The following is a 27,803-nucleotide window of genomic DNA, read 5'->3' on the forward strand; positions in this document are numbered from 1 at the left end:
CCTAAACCAGCTCAACTAGAACTGGGACTTGCGGCGCCGTGGGTGCAGATCGGTCTGTCTAGGCTTGTCCTGAGCCGCGGCCCTGCTCTTCAAGCTTGCCGTGGAGTTCCTCTCTGGGTATCCCGCAAAGCCATTGGCACCATAGAACGCCACTGCATGCGCGATGCCCTTACCCATGATCTCAAAAGCCTCTAATGAGAGATTGGTAACATTGTCGGCAGCTGAGTGGTAGTTAGGGTCAGCCTGGATGCCGGCGGTACCACCAAACTTCTCAACATCCTCTTCGGTCTTGATATCGTCCGCTCCTGTGTCCAACCCACCAGACGGGATGCCCACATCCAGGAACGGTCCGTAGTCACTGCGGCCGTTGAACTCAGAAGCGGAATGATTCTGGCCAATGCTCTCGAACCAATCTTCGAACAATGCCTCCGTGAGGTCAGAGCCAGCCGGTCCGGACAGCCCAAACTCACTGCCATCCCCGTCGTAGATGCCTAACTTGAAGTTGGGCGAGGCTATCATGTCGAAGTTCAGATACAGCCTGATGCGGGCAAGCTCCGCGGCTGATGCCTTGGCGACATAGGACTCTGCTCCAAGGAGGCCTTCCTCCTCGGCAGTCCACCAGCCAAAGCGAATGGTGGGAACAGTGCTCCAACCTCCCTTGGCCAACTGAATGGCAACTTCGAGAATCCCCGAGGAGCCACTACCATTGTCGTCTGTTATAATTGTTAGTCACCTGCTACTGAGCCCGAATTGATGCACTTTGAAAGATTCTAGTAAAAGACAGGTAGGCAAACGTAGCGGGAGAAGGGTTATACTGACTGATGCCCGGGCCAGCTTCAACGGAGTCGGAGTGTGCGCCCAGAAAGAGAATATCGGAGGAGTTGGTATTGGCAGTGGTTGCGATCACATTGTTACTTTGGAGGCAGTGTCAGCTACATTACCAGGTTATATCAGCCACCATGGGTTTGACATACCTGTAGATAGTGTTGTAAACAGTTACAATGTCCAGGTCACTTGCCAGAGTGGTGTTGCTGTACGACGCAACGAGGGCAAGACCATCCTCTCGTGACACTGCCGCGGTAGCGACGAGTGAGGCATTCTCACCACCAAGAGTTCCAGATGCGAAAAGTCCTTCTACGTTGTTGTAAATAACTGCCGCCAGAGCGCCAGACTGCGCAGCGAAATAAGACTTGTCGGCAAAAGTGCAGGTGCCTCTCGAGATTAGTGCAATGGCGCCTGAGACCTCCGCTGGGAAGTCTGCCTGCGAGGGGCGTCAGCACCTTGTCAAAAAGTTTCAAGTCGATGGAGAGCTTACTGCACTGCATCCTAGATTTGCTACTGGGACAAGAGGTAGACCCTCTACACTGATCTCGGCAGAATACTCAAGACCGGCGGAGTCGTAAGCAACGCCATTAACGGAGAAATTTGCCAGTCCTTGTTGCAAGGTGTACTGGAACGGGTCCAGCTCGACGTTGTAGTAGCCGTCGAGCGCTTCGAGCTGCTCAACCAAGTAGCTAACGGTGTTGTTGTGCCCTTCGCTAGAAACAACACGGTTGCGACCCTCCGTCGCATATGCTATGTCCTCAAGGTCTTGGGCGTGACCAAGAAGACCTTCGATCGTGACAGCATCCTGCAAAGCTTGCTATAACGGGCCAGAATTTCAGTAACATGGTCAGCAGTCACGCGAGCCAGGCTTGACATACATCGTCTACTAGATTCTCGGGACTTCCATATCTCTTCATGGGAGACGGCGAGCCCTGAGCCGGCACGAGTATGGCAGCTGACACAAGTGCCAGAAGATCTATCGACGACCTCATCGTTCCGGTGATGATTGGCAATGGCGAGCAGCACGGGACGAGAATCAATGCGATTGAAGGTCAGATATGGAGGGAACGACGTGGGTGCTCGTGTGGCCCTTCGAAAAGCAATGTGCCCGGCTCAGGGGCTCGACTATATATGTGTGTGTAGGAAATCATATTAGTGACAAGACTGACCACGCCCCTTTCAATGCTCCTCACTCATCATGGCGCCTTATCACGACGTCCCAACGGAGCACGAGCATTGGTAGGTCTTCTGATGTAACACCTTCTGTACGCGGTATGAAAACGCGTCGCCAAGACTACAGTCGGTCTCCCTTGAGTAGTTTTCCCGGACGCCAAGCTTCGTTTCCCTCGTAAGGCCCCGTCGATGGCTTGCCACAACTCCATAATCAGGTTGCACCAGGGCCTCGATTGGCCGACCTATGCAGGACTACTGATAATCCTGCAGCTGCGGAGCCTTGCATCCCGCTTATCGTACTGCAACTCCCACTCTGTACCTGCGTGGCTTTTCACTGATCGACAGTTGCATGCTGCCGACAAACTGCATGTCTCATTAAGCTTGTCATCTTTCATATTACCATGAGAGCCAGGGTGAATGTTGCAAACATATTAGCCAAGGTGTGCCGCTGATCAAATTGTCTTGGATCGATTGGTTACATCAAGTCATATCACTTTGTCGTCAAAACTCTCCATGAGCACGTCTCTCAGAGTAGGAACGGCCAGTCCACTAAAGCGTGCCTGTCGATGAGCTGCGGGCTTTGTCTTCGGTGGTTGCTGTAATCCTCCTCGAGTCCAGTGGTCAATTCCTCGCCGAGTTTCGACAAGTTCTGACTGAAATTGGCTTCATGAAATAGCAATTCTTTGTTTGCCTTCCCTTGAGAACAAGGCTTTTCTCGTCTTTTGGCCAAATGTGGAAGTTCTTCTCTCCAATGTTGTGGTTTCTTGACTCTCTTTCTCAGGAAGAAAAAAAAGCAGCGTTTCGCTTGCTTTTGAGACATCTGAACATGAAGACGAGCTTCCAAAAGTGCACAGGCCGTCAAAAGCACATAGACCTTAAAGTTTCAAGCATCTCATGGAATACCAGGCTCTTCCTGGTACTAGTATTGCACCGGGGCTATCTATGGGATTAGAGTTTGTGCAAGGGGCTGGGTCTAAGCTTATTTGAACATCGATCTTTGGTGCGTCGAACTTCTTCTATACCTCCTTTTGCGTGAATATACTGTAAGGCCCCAAATTTCCAAAGGGCAATAATGTAGATGATTGACAGTTGAAGCTTATCAAGTATTGATAAGGACCTAGGTAAAGAATATCAAGAATGAAGGGGAAGCGATTCCCAGATGGGAAGATTCATGCTCTAGATGATTAATAGCAAGACCTTTGACAAATGGAGGAAAGATTGTGTCACGAAACAATACGCTTATGTATGCTAGCTTACATTTTTCAAGGTACTACTCGAGATGTAATTAAGATGCTAGACTGTTCTCCATACAGCTTCGACTTATGTTCTCGTCTAGCCTGCCAAATCGGAGTTCACATTCACTCGATAACTTTCCCACAAAGCAATCATGAGTGGAGAGTGAATTACGTAAATTCCCTCTTGCGGTGTCTCTGGCCAAATACGGGGCTCCGAATGCTTGGTCATTTCTTTTCCGGGGGGTTCCTCAAACAAGATTAAAGAATAGTCTATTTATCATGACTCGTTCCAGATTTAACAGGATGATACCAGATACAGAGAAACAACGCGTATCCCCCTCAAGCACAAATTCAAAGCATGTGCTTCATTGCGCAGTAACTACTCTCCGGAAGAAAACAACACCCCGCCCGTTCTTATCTGAATCTTTTCGATCTCAGGAGTGAGTTGGTTGTCAATCCGGATGATATGGAGCAAATATCAAGTGCCTTTCATTTTGAGAATATATGTTCAACAAAAAGAGAGAAAAGAATAAGGTCAAGGCTTAGTCGGAGAGGTTCAAAAGACATGCACTCTAGAGCAATTCAAATTGCGCGTATAGAGAATTTGTCGCCTCAGCAACATGGGTATTCTAAGTCTATGTACAAAAAGTTTCGTGTACCTGTCATAGAAATGTGTACGGAAATCAAGAAGAGGGAGCAGCAGTGCCAGAGGGCGCAGCACCGGTAGGCACAGAGCCAGAAGGCCCAGCACCAGAAGGAGCGGAGCCGCCACCACCAATTCCAGAGCCACCCTCGAAGGCGTGGCCACCGTCGGCAGCAAGGTAGCCCACCACACCATAGTAGTCGTCGTTCTGGTAGTCGGCAGTGGAGTTGATACCAATCTGGATCCATGCAAACAGACCGTCGGAGACGTCGTCGCCGAGGTAAACGAATTGTGGGAAGGGGTCGTAGGACGAGTCCGCCTGGAGAGGAGCCCTGTTTCTTTGTCAGTGGGATGTCTTTTGGCTGGAAGATGATGGTAGGCAAGTGCTGGAACCAAGGATCTCGCTGTGAGATGACCCTCGCATAATTTGCCCGTGCACAAAGAAACATATCTGAGAGGTTGGAAAGGAACAATAAAACATACCACATGTCGTCGTCGTTGGTCGTCACCGCAACTGTGTTGGAGGCATACGGCTCGAGAGCCTCGATCTCTTGGCGCAGGTCTTCAGGCCAGAACAGCTGGCCAATGTGCGACACAGCCTTGTTCCAGACGCTGATAGTGCCGTTGCTCTGGACGGTGGCGTTGGTGTGTGCGAGCAAGTGGGTGTGGATAGCGCGACCGGTGTAGTGACCCGGGAAGATGGTCTCGAACTGGACGACGCCATCGTGATCGGTAAGCTGAATACCACGCAAGAAGGTGGTGTCGATGCCCGCCTGGCCGGAGCTCTCGCTCACACCAGAGTAGACACCGGTGGCGTTGCAGTTCCAGACGTCGACTGCTACGTTGGGGACAGCATTGCAAGTAGAGACATCGACATATTGGACCTCAAGGAAGATGTCCACGCCGTCAGAGTTCTCTGTCTCCTTGATGTTAGACCGCATGTATTCGCCAACGACGTAGTAAGGGCCGGCAGTCAGCTCGGGCGCCAAGACGCAAGAGGTGTTCTATCAAAGGTTTCATTGTCAGCAACAGCTCAAAATAGTACAGCCATATCTGAAGAGATAAAGGTAGGCATACGGCATCAAAGACGTTCTCAATGGCAGTGAACATGTCATTGGTAGAAACGCCCGTGTAGTTGTGGTTGACAGCCTCCCAGTCCTCCAGCGCAGCCAGGTCACGACGAGTCTTCTTGATGCCACGCTTCTCCCGAAGTGCCTTGACGGTCTCGGCACGGCGCTGGATGGAGCGCTTCTTGAGAGCCTGGGCGCCAGCGGAGTTCCCGCATTGGGCAAGAGATCGGGCGCCTATCTGGGCATGGGCGTCACGGATGGCGATGTCCCTCTTGAGCTTTTCGGGAGAGTGCTTCTCGCCGGGGTGGGCGATGGCGCTGGCGACGAGGGCCAGGCCGGAAAACTTGGAGAAGGCAACCATGATGAATTCCTAAAGGTTGAAACCGTGATAATTCAAGAAAGAATGTCTGTAGAAAGAAAGAATGAAAGCAGTCAAGTGAAAGTAAGCGGTTGCTTCCCGGGTCGAGTGGCTAGAGAGTGAAGGAGATGGTGAACATTTCCATTATCAGAACGAGGCGTCCCATCACGACTTGTTATATAGAAAAGCCGTTCTAAGCTTGTCGGCGGTCCCGCCTGACAGATGCGGGACGAGATGGAGCAGCATGGTGTTCCGTTTGGTTTCGTTTGGTCAGCTTTGGCGTGGCCGTGTATGGCTGCAGTGCAGTTCGTCTCGGGTGGGCAAGTTTCGGCATGTGGCTATCGTGAATGGCAGCCCTGGCGCGGCCCACTTGTTTGCGCGTCCCCGGAGGCGGTCCCCAGATCTCAGGAGGCGTGCGCGTTCATGACCCACCCGCGAAAGGGGATGACTTTGGACCATTGCTCATTGGAGGATCTGGCATAGGAGGAGGTTGTCTGCTGTCCCTCAATTGACTAGGGTATTGCAGGATCCCAGGAGGCACTTCCGTCAAATTATTTCCGTATACTGCAGGGCAGGGAAGCGCAGAGAAGAGCAGGGCATCGTCATTGCTGCGCAACGGAACGTGATGGGTGGCTAAGCCATGGTTAGCTCGTCCCGGATTGCTGTCTGAGAGACGATAGAGGCATCAATTAATTACCTGAAATTTCAATCACAAAACACATCACACGGATAGCTCAACCATGTATTCGATTCCAGATATAGAGTAGATCTTTTTTTAAAGAAAAAATGTAGACGATTTCGAGTGCACTTGGGCAACTGAGTCGATATTACAAGCACGGTGCTCTATACCAGGGATATATTTATGGCATTTAGGTCGGACCCTGTGCTTGTGAAGATCATCATTGCCTGCCGGGCGCAGATGGACCCACTAAAAAGTCTGCGATTGCTTCCCATCTTTGAGCCTGCGAACAACATATCCTCCTGTGTGGGCGATCACTCTCTAACCAATTCGACCCCAACCACTGCTATATCCTCCGTGATACCCACAGAAATGGCGAAAAGGAAGCGCCAAGCAGTGGCCGAGAGCGAGCCTGCTCAGAAGCCACAGGAGTCCAAGAAAGTCAAGCCTAACAACGGCGCCTCGCAGCCAAAGACCGAGCAGCCAAAGAAGACGCGGACATCCAAGTCTGCCAAAGCCAATACCAGTGCCGACAACACGACCCCAAAACGCACCGACTCACCCATAACGTTGCAAATAATAGCGGGCTCCTACGACCGTGTCCTCCATGGTGTCACAGCCACCATCCCACCCCCCTCAAGCCCCTCCCACGTAACCTTCGCCGACACCTTCCTCTTCAACGCTCACACCTCTGCCATCCGATGCCTCGCCCTCTCCCCCCCAAGCGCCCCCGTGCCGGGCCAGTCGCAGAAGGTCATGCTCGCGACCGGAAGCACTGACGAGCGCATCAACGTCTTCAACCTGTCCGCGCACCCCCCGTCCACCAAGGCCTCCCCCGACCAGGAGCTGCTCTCCACCATCGCCAAGCGGCCCATCCTCGAGAACAGCAAGAACAGGGAGCTGGGCACGCTGATGCACCACTCCAGCACCGTCACCAAGGTCGTCTTCCCCACCCGCTCCAAGCTGCTGTCCAGCTCCGAGGACTCCACCATCGCCGTCACCAGGGTGCGCGACTGGAGCCTGCTGTCCACCATCAAGGCGCCCGTGCCCGCCGTCCAGGGCCGCCCCAGCGGCGACACCGCCCCCATGGGCGGCACCCCGAGCGGCGTCAACGACTTCGCCGTCCACCCCAGCATGAAGGTCATGATCAGCGTCAGCAAGGGCGAGCGCTGCATGCGCCTGTGGAACCTGGTCACCGGCAAGAAGGCCGGCGTCCTCGACTTCGGGAGGACCACCATGCAGGAGATCGGCGAGGGGAGGCACTCCACCGGCGAGGGGAGGAAGGTCGTGTGGGGCTCCGCCGACGAGTCCGGGGACGAGTTCGCCGTCGGCTTCGACCGCGACGTGCTGGTCTTTGGCATGGACAGCAAGGTCAGGTGCAGGATCATGCCTGACGCGAGGACCAAGATACACGAGTTTGGATACGTCAAGCTGGGAGCCGACACGGATGACACCGTGTTTGCTGTGTCGACAGAAGACGGCAGGATCCTGTTCCTTTCGACGAAAGTGGGCGACCTGGAGCAAGGAGAGGCCCCCGAAGGCAAGGCCGCGCCTCTGCCCCGGGCGAAGCTGCTCGCACAAGTCGGGGGCAAGGCCGCTGGCGTCACCGGGAGGGTCAAGGACTTCAAGGTGGTGCAATCAGATGATGCACCAGGCGTGTGGTTCATCGCGTCTGCGAGCAGCGATGGCAAGCTGAGGATATGGGAGCTGACGCGGGAGGAGCTGGAGGCCAAGGACAGGAAGGAGGCGCCCCAGGCTGGAAAGTTGCTTGGGACCCACGACACCCAGAACAGGATCACTTGCATGGAGGCATTTGTCATGATACCCCGGCCGGAAGGCGTTGAGGAGAGCGAGGATGAGCTCCAGGAGGAAGAGGAGGACGATGGAGATAGTGACGATGAGTGAGCCAGCAATGAAAGCCCATGTGCACATCCGTACCGACTCCGCATATGAACCTCTGTCTCTTCCAATAATGTGAAAACGTGACCGCCGTATCCTAATGACGCAGATGCGGCTCGTCCGTTTTCGTCTTTGAATTAGTGAAGCGCTGCATGAGGTCTCATTTAGGCCTCTCACTCGGAGCTGCTAGCGAGTACTCTACATGGCAGGTCAACGTAATTCAACGGTCTTTGGCGACCACACTGCAATTTGTACTTTTAAGTCTAGTCGAACTCAACTATCACAAATATGAACAGCCGGCAATCCAGGTACCGCGGCCTCTTGTCAAGAGCCAATGACTGAGAGGTCACAAAAGGGACAACAGAGAGCGGCTACTTCAGCCCGCCCCATCGACCGCGACCCGCTGCTGATCTATTCAAGGCAAGCCGCCTGCCGATGTTCCCAAAGCACACGCAGCTGCAGAACAGCACACTCAATACCCAAATGCCGGTCTCTATAGTCTTCTGGGTAGCCAGCCCGCCGAGCATCAGTGGCTCGGCCCCAGTCTTGCCCGTATGGTTCCGGTTTAAGAATTCTGAGGAGAATCCAGCTGGTGCGGGCACGATGTCAGGGTCAAACCCCATCAAGACCATCGAGCCGGCCCAGGCCACGGCGGCGGAGAGCAGGAACCCGGATTTTGACCGGTCGATCAAGTACCACAGAAATGGATTGACCATGGCCAGGGTCATGGAGACCTGCATTGTGGATGCCCAGGGAACTTTTCTCTGTGAAAGCGTTAGTTTACTACTGGGGGCGTTGTGACATCTCAAAGGCCTGACTCACAATCGCGAAAACAATACCAACGAAAGCACCAACCCCACGAACCACGAGGGCCCAGTCAGTCCCTGGCTCCTCCTCCTCTTCTTTGAAATCTTCCTCTGCCTCGTCTTCTGGCTTTTCGAATGCCTGCTCCCATTTCCCGTCGAACCAAGGCAAAAGGCTGCCCAGAGCCACGCCAAAGACGCCCCAACAGGCGAGGTACGCGGAGTCATATCGATGTCTTATAATGCCCTCGACTGGGAACGAGGCCCACTGCTGCTCCGTCGAGAGCCGGGACAGGATCGCCCCATAGCCCAGCCCCAGGACGAAAAGGAACGCCGTCCGGAGAGCAAGCGACAGCACAGTCTGTGTTGGTGAGCTCTGCTGAAACGCGTGACCTGACCGGGCTGACAGCGCAGAGGACCTCCGCCTCTTCAGCAGGGAGGACCTGTCCTTGAGCAGCTTGTACACGCTCTCGTCGACTGAACCCCTCGCGGCAGTAGCGGGCGTCTCGGCGCCCGTGCCCCAAGGCGTATCAGGGGGTTCTGAGCCGTAGACCGTATCGCTGGCGGGGTAGCCGGATATGTTGTGGGAGTATATGCCGGCGAGTGTGGAGCTGGTCAGGTTGCTGTAGGACGCGTCGCGGCTGATCGAGTTCCCCGGGTTGGTGAAGGCTCGCGGGTCGAGAAAGCTCTGGTTCGCGTTCGTGGTCGGACTGGGCGGTGCGGAGTCGTCTTCAGGAGGGGTCGGGCTCATCAGCCCAAGCTCAAAAGGCCGGCGGGGGATGGGCCGGAAAAGACGTGGGCCGCCGTCGTCCGACATGGTGAGGATGTCTCTTGGGGAGGTCAACGGGTAGGCAAGAGGGTGTGGGCGGCGGAGTCGTGAGGAACAGCTGTGATGGAAGGCGGAGGGCGCGTCAAAGTTTCTCGTATTCGTGTGGTATGGCAGGACCCTGAAATTCTGTCTCAAATCTGGACCGGAGGAGGCTTAGATTTCCTGTCTAGTCTCGTCTCCGTCCACGACCTCTTAGTCGGGCTGATTTTGTGTCTGTCGGAATGCTGGTAGTAATGCCAATGCCAATGCTAGCTAAATTCGATGCTGGTTGGGGCGTGTGAGGTGTCGGAGGGCCGGCGCGGGGAAGGATGGGTAGCAATTGTTGAAGAGGATCCAGGGCAAGAATGCTTAAACATTCCCTCAGGACTCCAGCCAGTGACAGCTTGTGGGATTTGCAGTCGAGCTCAACAATTTGAAAAGAAGCTTTGAGAAGGAGGGTGGGTCCGGATTTTGGACCAGGGAATAAGACGAGAAGGATGGGTCGAGTCGAGTCGGGAGTCGGGACGAGTCGAGTCGACGACGAGACGACGAAGAGAGGAAACACGCGAGAGAAATGGGAATGGATCGATGACCGGATGGGATCAAAGTGCCGATACAACACGAAACGAATACACACGCAGGTTACAGTGCAGTGGTGCGTCTGCAGGCCCCGCCGAGCACTATGCAGCAAGATGCTCCGTGGGCAGAAAGTATGCAGTCAGTCAGTCGACCAGGTCGGTCAGCCAGCCAGGAAGCCAGACAGCCAGACACACGAGCAGGTGCAGGAGTCAGCAGGTCAGGTCCAAGGCGGGCACAACAGGCTGGTTTTCACATGCCATCTCTGGTTCGTGTATGGCATGGTATGGCATGGTACAAGGACTGTACAGTATGCAATTGGCATGCATGGCAATGGATGGGATCTCAAGAAGAAAAACCCACACACAGCGTCAGACAGGCCTGACAGGGGGCCCAAACGGGCAGAACGGGGCAACCATCGCCTGGTCCAGTTGGCTGGCTGGCTTACGCGAGCTACAGTAGGCCGGCGATCATCTGTGGAGCACCGTCCTGCGACCGTCCAGACGTACTGCGTACATGGTACCGTTTTTTTTTTTCTGAATTCGCATGTGACTCGCTAGGATCGGATACAGCCGTCTCTGATTTGCCCACCCCGGATTCCAGCGGCTGGGGCGAGTCCCGGGACCCACGGCGCTAGAAGCTGCCCGAGTCAATCGTGCTTGGTTCCTTGGTTCCTTTGGTTCCAACAGTCCGTTCTTCACCCCCGTGCCGCACCTTCGGCAGCCACGGCAACCTTGCTTCAGGGTCCAGTTCAGTCCATCCCTCGTCGCATAACTAGATGAGTGATTCAGGCCGACATCATGCACTAGTAGTCCAGCCCAGGTACGAAGGCAGGCAAGGCAGGCAAGGCAAGACAAGGCAAAGCGAGCAAGTCATATCAGATTAGATCAGGCACAGATGTCTTAGTTTTGAGCTCATGTGCCCCTGAGGCATTGATATTCTACTGTAGTCTGAACAACATATACGCAGAATGAAGCATTAATTCGTCTATTGTTTCCCCTCCCAGCACAATACTCCCTCGTTACCAAAACGCCCATTTAGATATCATGCCCATTCTCGTCCACCGGCTCGTCCAGCCCACCCAAGCTGTGAGTCGTAATAGCTGTAGTATCGACACCAATAGTGATGTATCCGACTGTGATTTTGTTAGCGAATCATAGTCCCTTATACGATGAAACCCCTGCGATAAAGAGAATGACTTGGAGTGCAATCGGGCTTTTTAAGAATCACTTACTCATCCCCTTAGTAACATCCTCACCGTCAGCTGCGACGACTGAGACAACAGGGTTGTAGCCACCAGCAAACGAGTCGGCGAAGATGTTGTCCGTCTCATGCGTTGTGCGGTTGATCTCGGTGTGCGTCACGTAAGGGTCCAGCGCCATTATCTGCTCCTCCAGCTCCTCGTCAAAGTACAGCTGGCCGGCCGAGACGATATCGCCCGACGACAGCGTCCCGTTCTCGCGGAGGACCCAGTTGTTGTACACCCGCACGTGGATGTGAATGGCTCGCTCGACGTAGAAGCCCGGGAAGACGGTCTTCATCTCCATCATTCCGTTCGCGTCCGTCGGCCACATGCCTCGAAGGAAAGTTGTGTCGTCGGTGTGCAGATCAGTCACACCAATGTTGTCTGTGATATGTCAGTTCACTAGCACAGAGTATAGAAGATAAGATATTCTTTCTGAATATCCAAAAGGGGAAGAAGCCTCAGTAGTAAATATCCTATACGTACAGTCATCTGAGGAAATGTTGAGCGACTGCAGCAGCTCCAAGAATGGCGTGTTTGGGCTCAGAGCTGTGAAACTCGAGTAACTTCCGGTAGCATTGCAGTGCCAAAAGTCCACCAACACGTTCTCGAGGGGCTCGCAGGTTGCCATATCCAAGACACCAACGTCGAGGGTCAGCGGCACACCAGCCTGGCCCTCAGACATATCCTGCCTCAAGGTCTGCGAGTTTGGGTATACATAAGGGCCCCAGGTGACCTCGGGCTCAAGGACGCAAGTATCGTTCTGGATCACATCATCTGGTATGCGTTAGTCACCTGCTACGGAGCTCGAATGGATGAATTCTAGACAATTTTCATAACAGACGAATGGGCAAGCGTAGCGAGAGAAGGCTTATACTTACAGTACGGCGCTTCAGTCGTGATTGTGTACGTCGCGTTCTCGGCGCGCTTGGCCTCAGCGCGCTTGTTGTATATGCGCTGGTCGTAGCGTTTCTTGTTGAAGTTGGCCGCGTTGGCCTCACAACGCTTAGACATCGTACCACGTCTGGCGATCTCGCTGCGAGGCAAGGCCCTCGGGTGGGCCAGGACGGCTGTGGCCAGGAGGCCGGTGGCTGCAAAAGCGTTGAACTTCATGGTCACTGCTGAATGTATATGGGCTTTGATGTCGGTATGATAGAGCAATAGTCTAACAGATTCAGATTCAAAGCCAATGAAATAAATGAGTGATTGCAGGCCAAGTAAAGACTGTCTAATGCGCCGTGGAGTTCAGGATTCAACGTCACCATGTCCTACTCGCCTTGCCATCGTACTTATACCCAGATTTCCAGCCCACGGACCAGCGATGAGAGCACGCACATCTGTACCAGAACTCCATTGCTGAGCAATAAACGAATTCTGTCTGGTTCGGGAAGGTAGCATGTATCACCACGGATTGTGGCGGTGGGCCTTTCGGGTAGCACCCTTGTGCGAGAGGCGATCTGCCTTCCTATTGAATAGCTAGTCCTCTTGCAAGTCTACTATTTACAGAAAATCACAGCGGTTTATCTACGGTGCCACTCGGTGAAGGGCTTGGTACGGGGCTGTGGGCCATGGGAATTCGTTCCGGACGGTAGTCGATGGTCGCATCCGCGGCGAAAAGGTGGATATTACTGCACAGGCAGGAGACAGATCAATGGGCCCACACAAAACCCCTTTCGTATAAGTGGAATTGTTTCCCAAACATTTGTGAGTGTGAACCCGAATATATCAAAACTGCCTCCATCCCGGTCAATGATTCTCCAAGTAGATATGCATAGCTGCCAGAGCTTCAAAATGGGTTGGAAGTCTTGTGATATACATATATAATCCCTCGATGAGAACAATTGTGGACAGCGGGCTTGATAATATCAAGAATATTAGAACAACTGCTTGAGCAGTATTGTAGCAGGGACGACAACCTGCACGGAATGTTCGCACCTACTAAGTACCTATGGCTACTCAGGAATTGCATCACGACCCACGCGGTTGTGCATTGGCAATATTTCAAGCAGCAAGGCCCTGCTATTTGGGAACATTTGCAAGTTGGACGCTGACAAATATTTCCTATCTTTTTGTTAATGGAAGATCCCAGCGTGGGATAATACCCCTATGTGGCTGTATTGGTCTCGGTAAGTGGGAGTCCGTGGGGTTCACTGAAGAATTCATGCATCCCTAATAAGAGGAGGACCAACAGACGCGTAAGGGCCTTGCCGTAGACCTCTGGTTGAGTCATGTATGGCCCTGAGACCTTGATTTTTTGCGGTTCCGCAGCCCAGGTCATGGAAATACCAAATTCCATTCCATTTACTTGTAGCAAGAGATTTTTGCAAAACTTTCAACCCCGATGGTATTTGGTCACGTCATACCTCTTCTGAAATGAATCTTCAAGGTAAGGCTGCCCAGAAAGTGTGGATTCACTTCCATTTCGATCAACAGGACCCTGAAAGCGATTTGATTCAGTAACGTCGTATTGTAACACAGGAGCAGTCTTGGTATCGTCTTCGAGTCTTGACGCTAGTTCTATTTTAGATTTTTCTCAGTCTGACAGTCCTCCACTCTTGCAGTGCGATGGTTCTTTTGGTGCTTACATGGCGCTGTGCACTGGCAGCTTTTCTATGAATTCAAACTGGCTAGCAAGAACCTCATAAATCTTTTGGAAACTTTCATGATTGAAATTTGCTAAAATTCACTTCTAAAGTGGCTGTCTAAAACAGTGAAAAAACAGCAGGCTTATAGTAACCTCTCAGATAGAAGATTGACAATTAAACTGCACTTACATCTTATGCTAATTCTCTTATTGGGTAGGTGATATTTGAAGTCCCTAATGTTTTCACCTGCGTTACGATAATAATGTCTGAGACAATTGCGTAGGTGCCAATTCAGGTACAGACAAGGCAGCATTTACAAACACAACTTCTTTTGCATTCAGTTCTGACGAAGCAGTACGTCTCGATGTCCACTTCTCCCTGGAACTGGTTCTGTAGCAAGATTTGAGGCAAGAGAAATTCTTGAAGCATCTTCAAGGCCGTGTCATCTAAGCTCAATTCAGCAGGGAACAATCGCGTTAAGCGGGATGTTGCGATGCATGTTCTCAACTATCGTTTAGGTCCTGCGCATTTCCATTGTTTTTATCTCTTTGTTGCGCAGATAGCTTTGCTTTCTGCTGCAGACTGCGGTCATACATGTACAAGACGGGCTATAATGCCCACCCATACCACCTATAAGGCTCCCTACCAAGACGGGACGTAAGGACGGTTTCCACGAGTCCCGGCATGTGGTACAATGCACATTATGTAAATCCGACCTTTGAGATCGTATTAGCCTGACACTGAAATGTAGAGAGACGGTGGAGGGATTTACGGTGAGTATTCTCAGAGGCTTGCGGCCTTCATATACAGACAGAGTGCCAAGGCTGATATACTAATTCGAATGCTGAACTGACTTGCTTAAAGTTTGAGCCGCAACTTGTGGAGCTACGTAGTTACAAGCACGGGGAGGCGGAAACTCTATTCTCGGCCGTTTAGAAGACTTGCAATTGAGATCCTGTCTTGTTTTACCGACTTCATCGGGAGACTGTCGCATTGTCAGTCTGGTCGCGGTGCCAGGTTCAGAGCCTCATCCAAGTTTTTACTACAATTTGTATCGGAAGCGACGTGAAGTTCTGGCAGATTAGTTACTTATTCGTACGGAAAAAGGGGCTGGTCGAAAGTGGCAGATTTAACCTCTACCGATTTCCACGGCGAGCACGAGACTAATAGAGATGTGGACGACTCGCTGGCATGTCAGCGGCGCAGCCGCAAGTAGAGAAGGTTGGCACAATCACACAAACACTGATGGAGCTAGATCGTAATGTTTAGTTGGCTAACGTGCCATTCGTCTGAGCGTCGTAGATGTACATATCTCTGAAGATTACGCGTCGGCTCCCAGGCGAGAGACTGACAAGATATCGATCAAGGTGAGGCTGGCAGCCTTTCTAGCCTTGGCGGATGGATCCAGATTCGAATGGACTGACCCAAGTCTTCTACTGGGTTCTAGACGGACTAAAACGCCGTCGCCAACCTCAGGCTCGGGTTTTGTAGCGCTTTAACCAAGTTAGTTCGTAAGTCTGACCGCAATGACAGGTTCGTGCACTTGGGGTGCCGTGGGCTGCTGAGCTTCGTGGAAATATTCCAAGATTCTTTTGTCCCTTGCTGCGTCTGCCGGCGCTGTGGCGAGAACATGCAGATGGCAAATGGCAGTCGGCCACCCCGAACTGTCAATTCTTTTCCCTCAGAGCTGGTGGACGCGAGGACTCCATTTTACTGTATGGAGCATTTGGTAGGATTATTCACCATGCTATTGATGGACATGTTTGACTGCGGGCGGCAGGCAGTGGGGCAGGCTGTACACATGGCTGCGGCTGTCGCATGCCGTCATGGCTGTCGGAGAGACATTGGAGAGGACTTGATTGGGAGATGCGCCGAAACAAGGCTGTTGCAGAGAGCATGAACCACGGCGGCAGAAGGCTCGCATTGATCTGCCCGGTTTGCTCGGAATGTTGCGAGGTGGTGGCCTCTGCTCCGTTAGCGCACATCCGTGGACGAGAGTGCTTCCGACGGGTGGGCTGAACCTGGCCGACCGTCATGCAAGAACGGGGCTGGAGCTCCACTGGTCGGGTCAGGGCGAGCAGGCTGCAGGCAGGGCGGCTGAGATCCAGAGTCGCACGCAAGCCACGATGCTGTCAGGTACAGCACAGTAGTCTCTGGCGTCTAGACGCGTGCACAGACAGAGTCTGGCAGGCAGGCAGGCAGGCAGGCAGGAACAGATTGCGTATTGGCCGTTCGCCGTCCTGTGCCATGTTGACCTTACCTTTCCTCGTCGTTTGCCACTGTGCTGTGTGAGCTTGACGCAGTAGTGGCCCATCCGGTCGGGTCGTGACGATCTCAATCGGCCGGGCTGCCGGGCTGCCGGGCTGCCGGGTGAGCGAACGAGCGAGCAAGGTGAGGACGCAGTCGTTACGCAGTTGTCCGTACGTGACTGGGTGAGCGATGGGCACGAGGGCGTCATGTGACCAAGGCCGAGGGGCGGTCGCCAATGAAATCGGTCGATCGAGCTCGATCAAGGCGGGAAGAGGCGTGGGCTGAGGATCGTTGACAGCGGCAGAGATCAGGATTTGGCAGGGATGTCCCCATTGTGCTGGCGCCGCAACGGCCGCTTCGCAGAGTCCAGAAGCGCGAATGTAGGTGGTGAACAATAATGCACCAGCTGGCTGGACCTGGTCTGCCTGGTAGGAGCTACGTAGTAGGACGCAGTAGGGCGCGATATGCGAGTGCGAGGGGCCGGGGGTGCTCATCCACGGCCAGGTACCTCGAGGTATCTTGTGCTGCGGGCCATGGCCGCCAGGGGCGACTGCCCGACGCCTATCTGGACCCTGATCTCGATGCCAATGAAACCTTGGGAATCCGCGTTGCCGTTATCAGATTGGCGGCCCCGAGAGCTGGAGCTGCGGCTCCTGGGTGCCCGGAGACTATTGTCTGCTGGCTATACTATGGCATGTGGGCATGGCCTGGCATGTAGGGAGTAGCACAGACAGAGACACACACGCACGCACACACACCCCTCTCAGCGACAGTACTAAGCAGTACACCAGAAGGAAAAGTGGTGGTCTCGAGCCTCAAAGCTTCCCGAGTGGACAACAGCCCGCGGGTAACGAACCAGCAACGGCCGGATCCAATCGCTCGGGACAGATGCCAACACCTCTCTGATGAATCATGGACGACTGGATAGACTTCGCTGCAGATGCACCCGCTGCGAGAACTGTCATGCCTTTGTCTGCCCTGCCCTGCCTGCTGCTGCTGTTGTTGTTATTGCTGCTTGCTGCCTTGGCCTGCTTTGCCTACTTTGCCTGCCCCCGTGGTCCTACATCTACTACGGTATGGCGTCTAGCCGACAACAACAGGGACTGGCGAGACGAGCCAGTACCCACTTGTGCTTCTTTCCAGGCCATCCCAAGGCTCGGCAGAGGGGCCCCTGTCCGGACCCTCGGCGCAGTACAGGGGGGTCTTTGTCTCCGGCTCGGGCGAGTATCTGCATGTACCTCCGTCCCCTGTGGGTAATCCAAGCTGTCAGTTGGGGTGTGTGACGTCGGCTTCCCCCCCTTCGTGCTACCAATCCTGCCCACCTGCTGAGGTCCTGCCCGCCTCCCGCTGCGGACGTCCTCGTACACGACAAAAAACTGCTGCATCGATGATGATTGCATCTTCCTTAGCACCTGTTCCCGACCCCGACCCCGTCCCCTGAACGCCCTATGCGGACCCTGATATTCTTTCTGTCTCCGTCGTAAAATGGTCCTGCCACACGCCACCACCAGTCATTGACACGTATAGCTGGAGCACACCGCGATGGCTTCTTTCCTTTTGTTCCTCTAGCTCTAGCCCACCCGCCTTCGCCTCTTATCTTACTGGCTCCTGCCTGCCATCTGCGCGTCTTGTTCTCTGACTGCACTCCTTCAGCCAGCCTGCTCTGTCGACTGCAAGCAACCTACGATCTTGTCCGTCACCAAGAAGGCTCTTGAGAGAGACAGGGCGAACACAGAGAGAGAGAGAGACAGACAGACAGACAGACACATACACACAGAGAGAGAGAGAACCGGCATGACTCTCGCTCTCACTTGTTAGCTTCTCTCCTTTTGAAATGACGACGACAGTTTGACACCAAGCACACAGAGGCCAGCCGCTCCATTATGGGAACTGAAGAGGCCCTTCGACTATCCACCTTAAATTTGTACACCCCCAGCGACAAAACTGTACCCAACAATTTCCCCGGCCATATTCCGACCTTATTTTGTCTAGCGTCTCTGCGAATTTCTGCTGCTCCCATTTGTCTAGAAGGAGTGACCCGGAAAATACCTGGTAAAAGTCTCCTGGTTCCCAAAGCTGTTTTCCTTCACTGACCTCGTCAAGGCCGGCCAGGCTACAACAAAGTCGAGCAAGTCCGTCCTTATGACTACACCCGGGCAGTCCGAGGCTCTCACGGCACTGCAGCAATCGCCTTTTGATGTCCCGCTTCCGGCCAGCGACGACGACGACGACCATTCCTCGCTGGCTTCTGAGGCCGAGTTGAAGGGTCTCTGGGCCACCGCACGGGTATTCCAGTGCCCAAAGTGCAAGCGCCTGCTGGACAATCCCATCGAGCTACCTTGCGGGAATTGCATCTGCAGAGCCTGCCTGCCTCCGCTCGAGCCCAGACCCGACATTGACGAGACATTATGGCCTGGTACGGCAGAGCGGCGGCACGAGTTCAGGTGCCCGTGTTGTCTAGAAGGGCATACTATAGAAGCGTGTTGGTCAGATAGACTCACTGCGGATGTTCTCTACACTGCCAAGCTCGTCCTGGCCGGTCCAACCAGGTCGGCGAAGCTGGTCGAAGCTTTCGAGATGCTCAGCCTCGGCCGTATTACAGACGCGGAGGAGGCAGCAGGCCCCAACCCAGAAGACGACGACCTGATACTGGATATCCGCAAGATGGACCGTCTGTTGCGCAGTCAAATGGACTGTGGCATCTGCTACCAGCTGCTGTACGAACCATGGACCACACCTTGTGGTCACACATTTTGCCGACATTGTATCAAACGGGCGCTCGAGCAACCCCAAATCGGCCCACACTGTCCAGCGTGTCGCGGCGACATCGCTTTACCATATCTGGACAGCCGTCTCTTCCCTCCAAATGGATTTCTACTGCGCCTGACAACCCATTTCTGGGGGGACGAGCTTGAACAGAGAAAACCAATCGTTCGTGGGGAGTCTCCGTATCCTGTCTACGACAATTCAGGCCTGGACGTGCCAGTCTTTGTGTGCGCTGTATCGTTCCCAGGGATGCCAACCTTTTTGCACGTCTTCGAGCAGAGATATCGGGCAATGATCATGAGAACATGGGCAGGCGGCCACGGAGGCAAACAGTTTGGTATGCTGTTTGACCGGAGTACGACAATTGGCACGCACCTTAGAGTCGAGGCGGCGACGTTCCTCTCTGACGGACGAAGCTTGTTAGAAACCAAAGGCATCTCGCGCTTCCGGGTCAAGCGCCAAGCCTTCCACCGAGACGGATATGCTGTTGCGGAGGTGGAGGACTTTTCTGATGTCAGCTTGTATGAGGAGGAAATGCGGGAGGCTGCGGACTTCAGGCTGAAACCAGAGGGAAGAGATTCCGAGCCCGCGGAACCGTCCAGCAGCGACATCAATTGGATGAAGACAAAAGCCTTGATGAGGTTTGCCAGTCGGTCCATAACACAGATGGCCGCCACAAACCCAAGATGGCTCAATTCCCGCATCCTAGCGGTATTTGGCGATTGCCCTAGCGACCCCGCGGTATTTCCATGGTGGTTTGCAAGCGTTTTTCCGATCGCGGAGGAGCAGAAGCTCGAAATGTTGGACACCACCTCTGTCCGGCAGCGGATGAAGATATGTTGTCGGTGGATCATTAACTGGAGCGAACCGTGAGTTATGGTTTCGTGGACAGTTTATCCTTTCGCTACGCACTTCTGGATTCATTCCATGCTGACACCAAGATCAGGGAGCCTCCAGAGCGTTTTTGTTGTGTCATGTGAGGGCGCTTTCCCTCTGAGGCATATGTGGATGGGCATTTGGATTTTTTTTTCTGCACGGAACTTTTCTTGTACCTGTCTTTGTGATACCAAGTTGTGTATATTCACCTACAAATAGATATTAGGCAGTCACCTTGATTGCAGCAAGTGTTATAAACAACACATCACTATACCATGTCACATCAAAGGGTGAAAGAGAACACGGGATTTACTTGAAAATAAGAAACTAGAAGAATAAGACGAGAAAATGTAGCTTCTTGTTCTAGTAGGAGTCATAGAAAATTGAAAAGAACGGACACTTATCAGTACAACAGTAGAATTCGAGCCTTTAAGAAGCATACCTGTGACACCAGATACACGGACATAAAAAGTTGAGTCAGTCGAAGGGTGGGACGGTTAGAAGAAGTCCACCCTACTCGAAGCTAGCGCTTGCCAACCGGAACCCTAAACAGATTCGGAGACTGCCACAGTAACCACATAAAAGGTAAACCACGCCTCACGCGCTGGGGACCGCTACGAGTTAGGACACAACAATGCCTCTTACACACACACACGAAGCTTGCAATAGGGTGAACGGTTGGAGGTAACGATTTTGTTTCGGTTTATCCGCATCGAACCGTCGTACTTCTCGAATTACCTGGGTATCATGTACGAGGACGGACCAGATTTGACCACTTGATCCAGCTCGCAGCCTCGCTCCAGCTGCTGACTTCTTTTCGTCCTCTATTCAAGCCTCTGTCGACACCACTTCTGCCGTCACAGCCGCAGCTTCACTGTTGCCATTCTCTAGAGCAGGCTCAGACTCTTGTTCCTTGACCTCATCCATGGTCTGATCATTATCCCCGACGTCCCCATTCTCCCCACTCTCTCCATTCTCATGAGCCTCCTCTTCCGGTTTCTTCTCCTCGAAGAGGATATTGATATCCTCGTACGACTCGATCTGATCGAACAGCGCCAGCTTTGACCTGCTCGCAATCCGCAAGGCCCTCCAAGTCTTGCTTGCTTTGCCCTCGACGGCGGCCGCCTTTGAGTCGTTGGAAAGTGGCATCTCGATCTCGAGGTCGTCCTCCTGGATCTTCCGCTTGAAGCTCTTGAGCTCCGGAAGCTGGTATCTTTCGGGGTCTTTGAGCTTCTCCACTGCGTTTGCGTCCTGTTCGTCGTTCAGGAAGTCGAGCGACAGCGAACCCATAGCCTCCCGTCGCAGTCTCTTGTTTGTCGAGAGAGACTTTGCGTTGCTCATGGTCTCGGCCCACTCCTGAGGCGTGACAGCTGGTCGCTCGATTGGCGGGCAGTTTTCGATCTTCCACCTGACCCAGTTCTTGTCTCGGATGAGTACCGTTTCGACGAGTCTCAGGAAGAAGGGGCCATCAGGCGTGGTGCTCAGAAGATACTTGGATATGTCCGACTTCATTGATGTTGCCCATTTGATGTCCTCCTCGCTGAGGGTTTGATCCAAGTAAGCCACAGATTTGTTGACTTGCGGTATTGATGACAACTCTTCCTTGGCTTTTGGGGCTAGCGACAGCAGGAAGTCCATGATGATGAGTGCCTGGAACAGAACGTATCTCCTCAGTGATAGATCGCCGATCTGCGTTGTGAGTCAGTAAAAGAGTGGCAGTGGTAACTTTCCGTGCTTCTTACCTCGAGCTCGAACAGATCACGACTTGTCAAGTACTTTGGATTAAAAGTATCAACGATGGTATCGACATCAGAGCTCCGCTTCCTCTTCAGCCCTCGCTTACTATCCTCGGCTTGTTTCGAAGATTTCGGCTCTTGCTGTACTGGTCTTGCTTTGAATGCCGCCATGCTAGCCTGTAGCGAGGTCTTGAACTGGCTGAAGTGGGGTGGCGAAAAGAGCTTCTTAGGCTGATTGAAGCTCTCTTGCAGAGACCAAAATACCGGATAGAGTGCGTCGGCATCTAGAGGCTTCTCCAGTGCTGCTTCTTTCTTGTCACTGAAAGAGACGGCCTTGCTCGGCACTGGCCGCTCCCCATCTTTGGCAGGAGTAGTCTCGGAGTCGACGTCCATCTTGTCCTCAGCATGATCGGCTTTGGAAGCTTCTTGATCATAGATTGTGACATTTTGAGTATGGTATTCACCCCTGAGGTTAACCGAGCTCTTATCACCAAGAGGGAAGCTTTGGAAGAGGAAAATGAAGACGCGGCCCGAGAAAGACGTGTCTTCAGCGCGTGAAAGTCGGCGCAGAAGCTCGTTACAGCTTCTCAGTATTATGAGCTTCTTCTCGGCGAAGTTTCTGGAGATGATGCGTTGCCTCCGTGACTCGAGGTAGTCGAAAATCTTTCGACAACCCGGAATGGTCTGGCTGTCGAGGAGGTCTTCAAGGAGCCACACGAGTAGAGCTGGGTCGCATTGGCCCCGATCGGAGAGGCATTGTAGTATGTCGAAAAGGTTCCATATTCTGACAAAGTCGTTTGAATCGATGGGGACCTGGGCCTGAAGAAGATCAGTTGACCTGATTCTTGTGCAGCATTGCAGATGGGTGACGCACGATGAGATTACTGAGGATGCCACGGGCTGCAGTCTCAATGACGGCAAATCTGTGATGTTTCCGCTGGCGTGTGTCTTGTGATTCGTTGGCATGAGGCGTTTCGGGCAGCCGGCTCAGGACACCTTCGAGGTCGGCTTCTTCGAGAGGAGGATCGATCGCAGCTGTCGGTTTGATCGCGCTCGCGGCGTCCAGAGCTTCCTCGAAAAAGCTGACAAATGTGGTAACAGGTGTGACACCATAGTCGTCAACTTCGAGCGAAGGCATCTTGCAAGAGCTGTTGGGCAGTAGACGCGGAGGATAGGCTGGCAGATGAGTGCGCCGCGGCAGCGCGACCGACACTACAGGATTGCCGCCTTGATACTGGACGGTCTATTGAATGTTTGGGAGGAGCCGAAGACTAATGCGAAGCGTGGTGGTTGGAATGAAGAGCAACCGTCAGTTTACGGGAGTCTGAGGTTGTCTTTGTCGAGGGTGTAGTAAGGTTGAGGATCGCCAATCGCAGGTCGCGCAACAATGGATTTCCTCCTTCCGGCTTGATGGGGCAGCTCAGTCCAGCTCAGGTCGCCGGTCGCCTGCATGTTGGACAGGGATCGCCGTTCATGGCCCGAGCTTCTTAGCGCGCGCGGGATGGGTCCACTAGTGACGCAAGGCTGAAGCTTTCCGTTGCCGCGCTGCAGCAGCCGGTTACTGTGACAAAATTTCCCAACGTGCCTGGGCGCGTCTACTTCAACAGCAACGCGACGCAGTGACGGTCTCGTCGCCCAATACCCGTCACCATGCCCCCAGCAAAGAGACAGAGGAAGAGCACCGCGAAAACCACGCAGGCGGCGGCCCCAAAGGCCGTGGAGGCGGTCACAGAGGAAGGGTCCGAGTTTGCGCGAGTCGCGAAGCAACACTGGCTGAAGGCCTCCAAGAGGACTACGAAAGTGAAGGTCAAGAACGATGTTTTGAAGCAGGATATATGGGATCCTCTGGAGAAAGAGAAGTTCCCATCGGCAGCACTCGTGGAGCTGGAGAGTTTACAGGTCTTGGAAAGGTAAGGTTTCGCGAATATTTCAATTGTCGTCGAGATGCTGACGCCACTCTACAGTTATCTCTGGCCCGGATATAGCGAAGCGTCCTCGAACCATCACGTCCTCCTTATTGTGCTGATCACCAATGCGAAACGACGGGAGCACCTACAGACATGGGGTAAGTGCAGGGCTGGCCAAGGATGACAGTGGTCATATCTCAGTCGTGCTGACATGGCTCTGCAGGCATCTTCGAAGAACGTCCGGACGATTTCTCGGCCTTGTTCCGGCGCATACTCTCCATGAGCCTGGATCGCTCGCTATCAGTCGTTGTCCGAACTCACATTCTATCCTTCGTGATTCACGCCTTCCAGAGCTTGGACTATGCGATCGTGCGAAAGGAGTGTGCACCTCTGGTATCGATATCCATGTGGCACAATTTGTCGACGGAGAAGAAAAGGGATGAGAAATTGACCGAGCATAACCAATTGCGCAAAGCTTGGAGGGCGTCGGCGAAGAGATATGACTCCGCGGACGAGCCAACCAAGGCTCGGTTACGTTTCGACAGGTCTTGGTTATACACCCTTGCCCTCGACTTCTTAGGCCTTCTCTACTCCGAGCACGTCTCAAAAGATGACGTTGTGTACTGTGAGCGATTCGCCGAATTTCTCTCCGATCTCCAGAGCCAACTGCCGACCCGGCGGTACGTCAATTACCTGCTGCAAGACCTGCACATCCTTCCAGCGGCCGCCTTGTCGCCTACCTTCAACGACGAGGAGAATGGGCTCCTACGTGATCTCATTGCCCTACTCTCTCATTACACACATTTCACAATCGACGACCAGACAGGGGCTCAGCAAGGCAAGACTCAGGCGTATGAACGGCATTGCGCAAGACTTGCAAAATTGCAGAGGACTGCCCTGAAACATTTCAAAGAAAAGTTGACTGTTCTTGCCCTCTCGAACTATGCTGCGATTGACGACAGGAGAGAGCTCGAAAATCTCCTTGCGCCCCTCACCGATGAGGAATTACTTCAACTGTCAGCCCTGCTCGATCTGCGGACGGCTTACCCAGAATCAACGGGGTTGACTGTCGATCGCAAATTCTTGCTTGAAGTGTTGTCTTCTACCTTTGAGAGGCGGAAAACGTTCCAGGAAATCGTCCGGGATATGAGTCTCTTGCCGACCGAAGACACCTTGTTCGAACAGAGCCTGCTTAGGACTGACTCCTACGATGGATCACACCCATTAGCGATACCAAAGCTCAACTTGCAGTACTTGTCTGTGGGGGACTTTCTTTGGAGGTCATTCGTTCTCTACAGGTGTGAGTCGTTCTATGGCATACGGCGAGACATTGAAGATGTCCTGCGGAGGCTGAAGCCGGAGACTGGGAGGACCGGCGAGGTAGCATTCCCGGGATTCTCCAAGATGGCTCTTTCGATTTCGAAACCGTCGATTCTAGAAGTCATGCCCGCACTGGTGGGCGACGATAAGCCTGCCATGGTGCGTGCGGAAATAGTCATCGATGTCCGTCGCCTCGCTGACAACGTCCGTCGTGAATGGGAGGCATTGCGACCAGACGATGTCGTGTTTCTCCTGGCGGTTGAAGCCCCAAAATCAAAAAAGACGTCGCTTCAAGCGACGGAGACCGAAAAGCTGGGTCTTCGGTCTGTACGATGTGGCGAAATCATACAGATCCTAGATGACAAGGGCCGTGCCATCAGAGATTCTTCCGCATACTTTGATGGCCATTCGCGGAGCCCGGTGAGAAAATTCCAGCTCAAGCTGGATGCCAAAATGTATAAAATCGACCAGCAAAGGGTGTCCGCTGGCAAGCCTGACGTGTATGAGAGCATCAATCTCGTCATGCGCAGGAGCGGCAGAGAAAATAATTTCAAGCCTGTACTGGAGTCGATCAAGAACCTGACTTTGTCAGAGGTTCCTTTGGCATCATGGCTGCATGAAGTCTTCCTTGGATACGGCGACCCGGCAGGCGCATCGTATAAACAGCTGCCAAACCGTCTCAAAACGGTTGATTATCGTGATACATTTCTCGACTGGCAACACCTGATAGAGAGCATGCCTGGCAAGATCATCGAGCCCGGTGATGATGTTACTGGTAGCTTCGGGCCACCTTACGTTCTGGAGACTGCGGAGCGACCTGCAGAGCGGCCGCCATCTAAGCCATCCAAAAAGAGGCGGAGAGATGCGGAACCCGCCCTGATAGCTGATGTCGAAACTGTCAAGGTCTCGACATATAATCCTCCAAACAACGGACCGTACCCAGTCGATGCTCCGAAGTTGAACGCCGTGCGCTTCACTCCTGCTCAAATCGAGGGTATCTTGTCCGGAACGCAACCTGGACTTACCGTAGTGGTTGGGCCACCAGGAACCGGCAAGACCGACGTTGCAACTCAAATCATCAACAATATCTACCACAATTTCCCCGAGCAGCGAACACTGCTGATAGCACACAGCAACCAGGCCTTGAATCAATTATTCGCAAAAATAGTGGCTCTTGACATCGATGAACGTCACTTGCTTCGTCTGGGCCACGGGGAAGAAGATCTAGGCACAGAGGGCAACTTCAGCAAACATGGGCGAGTTGAGTCCTTCCTCGAGAACCGCGATGGGTATCTTCAGGAAGTGACTCGTCTAGCTGCCAGTATTGGGGCCCCAGGAGCACATGGCAATTCTTCGGAGACAGCGGGTTACTTCAACTCTGTCTATATCCAGCCTGCGTGGTCCAAATTCTCCGAATTAGCCACATCTGAGGATACCTCAGCGGCGGACATTGTGGCAGCATTCCCTTTCCACTATTACTTCTCTAATGCCCCCCAACCCCTATTCCCACCCGAGGCAGACCGTGAGCTGGTCATGAACATTGCCAATGGCTGTTATCGACACATTTCTAAGATATTCTCCGAGCTTGCCGATGCTCTTCCTTTCGAGATCTTGCGACGCGACCGGGAAAAGGCGAACTACCTGCTCACGAACGAGGCACGCATAGTCGCAATGACTTCCACGCACGCCGCGATGAGGCGCGGAGAGATTGCCCAACTCGGATTCCACTACGACAATGTCGTAATGGAGGAAGCTGCCCAGATCACAGAGATTGAGAACTTCATTCCGCTAGCTATGCAGAAGCCTAAAGATGGACAGATGCCCTTGCAGCGGGTCGTGCTCTGTGGTGACCACTTTCAAAACTCCCCCGTCGTCCAGAATCTTGCATTCCGTGACTTCGCAAATTTGGAGCAGTCCTTATTTTCTCGCCTCATTCGTTTGGGAGTACCAGCTATCACACTCGACCAACAGGGTCGGGCTCGCCCATCAATCGCCAAACTCTACCAATGGCGGTACAACAACTTGGGCAACCTGCCCCATGTCGAGAGCGCAGAGGAGTATCTTGTCGCCAATGCTGGGTTCAAATACGACTACCAATTCATCAATGTGCCGGACTACAAGGGCAAGGGCGAAGTCGAGCCCACGCCTCACTTCATTCAAAATCTGGGGGAAGCCGAGTACGCCGTGGCAATCTACCAATACATGCGCCTGCTCGGGTATCCTGCCTCCAAGATCAGTATCCTTACCACTTACGCTGGTCAGCGGGCACTGATCAGAGATGTTCTTGGCCATCGATGTGCCCGAAATCCCATTTTTGGTCTGCCCAAGATTGTGACTACGGTCGACAAGTACCAGGGCGAGCAGAATGATTGTGAGTGCCTATCGTACTGACATCCCCAATCATTATATACTAGCTGCTAACAAGCTGCACAGACATCATTCTATCACTCACAAGGACCTCGAAGGTTGGCTACCTCCGCGACATCCGCCGGCTCACGGTGGCTCTCTCGCGAGCAAAGCTTGGCCTGTACATTCTGGGCCGGCGCGAAATCTTCGAGGGCTGCTTTGAGCTCCGCGAAGCTTTTGAGCAGCTCCTCAAGCGGCCAGACAAGCTGACCTTGGTAACGGGTGAACTTTGGCCATCTCAGCGTAAATTATCCGAGGATACAAACGAGACGGTGGCTGGCGAGGCAATCATGGAGGGTGTGGAGCACCTGGGCCAGTATGTATTTGAAATGACGAGCACCAAGGTCCAGCAGCTACAAGCAGAGAGGGGACAGTCCTCAAACGCAGAGATGCAGCAGGTTCTGGATGCTCAGAAAGAGGAGATCGAGCCGATTCCTGAAGAGGACGAAGAGGATGAGGAGGCGGAGGAGGCGGAAGAGGGTTCCAATCAGGAGACCGAGGCTGAGGAGCACTGAGCCATGATTGACTCATTTTTATCCAGAGCCTCTTTTGTTTATAAAAGAGGTTGGTTTGCCAAGACTAGGGGAGGCATAGATACGATCCCGCCCAAGGCAGCAACAAGGCCATGTCGGCACGGTTTCCCAT

At 53.4% G+C, this 27,803-nt stretch overlaps 9 protein-coding genes across 9 annotated transcripts; 3 read left to right on the forward strand and 6 right to left on the reverse strand.

Annotated features, from left to right (window-relative positions):
- Positions 1-15: 15 nt before the first annotated feature.
- J7T55_009052 (aminopeptidase y) lies at positions 16-1,817 on the reverse strand (the record flags this gene model as incomplete). The annotated part of the gene is made up of 5 exons (XM_053141977.1): positions 16-713; positions 820-914; positions 975-1,261; positions 1,316-1,642; positions 1,704-1,817. 5 exons carry the CDS (start codon positions 1,815-1,817, stop codon positions 16-18), a joined length of 1,521 nt encoding a protein of 506 aa, XP_052994893.1.
- A 2,099-nt stretch (positions 1,818-3,916) lies between these two features.
- On the reverse strand, positions 3,917-5,307 carry J7T55_009053 (gpi anchored; the record flags this gene model as incomplete). The annotated part of the gene is made up of 3 exons (XM_053141978.1): positions 3,917-4,208; positions 4,360-4,880; positions 4,954-5,307. The coding sequence occupies 3 exons, from the start codon at positions 5,305-5,307 to the stop codon at positions 3,917-3,919; spliced, it is 1,167 nt and encodes a 388-aa protein (XP_052994894.1).
- A 1,048-nt stretch (positions 5,308-6,355) lies between these two features.
- J7T55_009054 (uncharacterized protein) lies at positions 6,356-7,888 on the forward strand (the record flags this gene model as incomplete). Its single annotated transcript, XM_053141979.1, has 1 exon — positions 6,356-7,888. The coding sequence occupies one exon, from the start codon at positions 6,356-6,358 to the stop codon at positions 7,886-7,888; it is 1,533 nt and encodes a 510-aa protein (XP_052994895.1).
- Positions 7,889-8,253: 365 nt separating this feature from the next.
- Positions 8,254-9,502, reverse strand: J7T55_009055 (uncharacterized protein; the record flags this gene model as incomplete). Its single annotated transcript, XM_053141980.1, has 2 exons — positions 8,254-8,646; positions 8,705-9,502. 2 exons carry the CDS (start codon positions 9,500-9,502, stop codon positions 8,254-8,256), a joined length of 1,191 nt encoding a protein of 396 aa, XP_052994896.1.
- Positions 9,503-11,106: 1,604 nt separating this feature from the next.
- Positions 11,107-12,425, reverse strand: J7T55_009056 (protocatechuatedioxygenase beta subunit; the record flags this gene model as incomplete). The annotated part of the gene is made up of 4 exons (XM_053141981.1): positions 11,107-11,204; positions 11,304-11,696; positions 11,799-12,089; positions 12,194-12,425. 4 exons carry the CDS (start codon positions 12,423-12,425, stop codon positions 11,107-11,109), a joined length of 1,014 nt encoding a protein of 337 aa, XP_052994897.1.
- Positions 12,426-15,871: 3,446 nt separating this feature from the next.
- On the reverse strand, positions 15,872-17,547 carry J7T55_009057 (uncharacterized protein; the record flags this gene model as incomplete). Its single annotated transcript, XM_053141982.1, has 6 exons — positions 15,872-16,026; positions 16,158-16,572; positions 16,656-16,822; positions 17,004-17,140; positions 17,271-17,394; positions 17,457-17,547. The coding sequence occupies 6 exons, from the start codon at positions 17,545-17,547 to the stop codon at positions 15,872-15,874; spliced, it is 1,089 nt and encodes a 362-aa protein (XP_052994898.1).
- Positions 17,548-18,289: 742 nt separating this feature from the next.
- J7T55_009058 (ATP-dependent protease La domain-containing protein) lies at positions 18,290-19,893 on the forward strand (the record flags this gene model as incomplete). The annotated part of the gene is made up of 3 exons (XM_053141983.1): positions 18,290-18,563; positions 18,639-19,782; positions 19,860-19,893. 3 exons carry the CDS (start codon positions 18,290-18,292, stop codon positions 19,891-19,893), a joined length of 1,452 nt encoding a protein of 483 aa, XP_052994899.1.
- A 724-nt stretch (positions 19,894-20,617) lies between these two features.
- Positions 20,618-22,663, reverse strand: J7T55_009059 (guanylate kinase; the record flags this gene model as incomplete). The annotated part of the gene is made up of 3 exons (XM_053141984.1): positions 20,618-21,478; positions 21,532-22,344; positions 22,400-22,663. The coding sequence occupies 3 exons, from the start codon at positions 22,661-22,663 to the stop codon at positions 20,618-20,620; spliced, it is 1,938 nt and encodes a 645-aa protein (XP_052994900.1).
- Positions 22,664-23,175: 512 nt separating this feature from the next.
- On the forward strand, positions 23,176-27,673 carry J7T55_009060 (uncharacterized protein; the record flags this gene model as incomplete). The annotated part of the gene is made up of 4 exons (XM_053141986.1): positions 23,176-23,435; positions 23,490-23,590; positions 23,656-27,123; positions 27,186-27,673. The coding sequence occupies 4 exons, from the start codon at positions 23,176-23,178 to the stop codon at positions 27,671-27,673; spliced, it is 4,317 nt and encodes a 1,438-aa protein (XP_052994901.1).
- Between the last annotated feature and the right edge of the window lie 130 nt (positions 27,674-27,803).

Source organism: Diaporthe amygdali (genome assembly GCF_026229845.1).
Source record: "Diaporthe amygdali strain CAA958 chromosome Unknown NODE_10_length_1141467_cov_65_626103, whole genome shotgun sequence".
Classification (NCBI taxonomy): domain Eukaryota; kingdom Fungi; phylum Ascomycota; class Sordariomycetes; order Diaporthales; family Diaporthaceae; genus Diaporthe; species Diaporthe amygdali.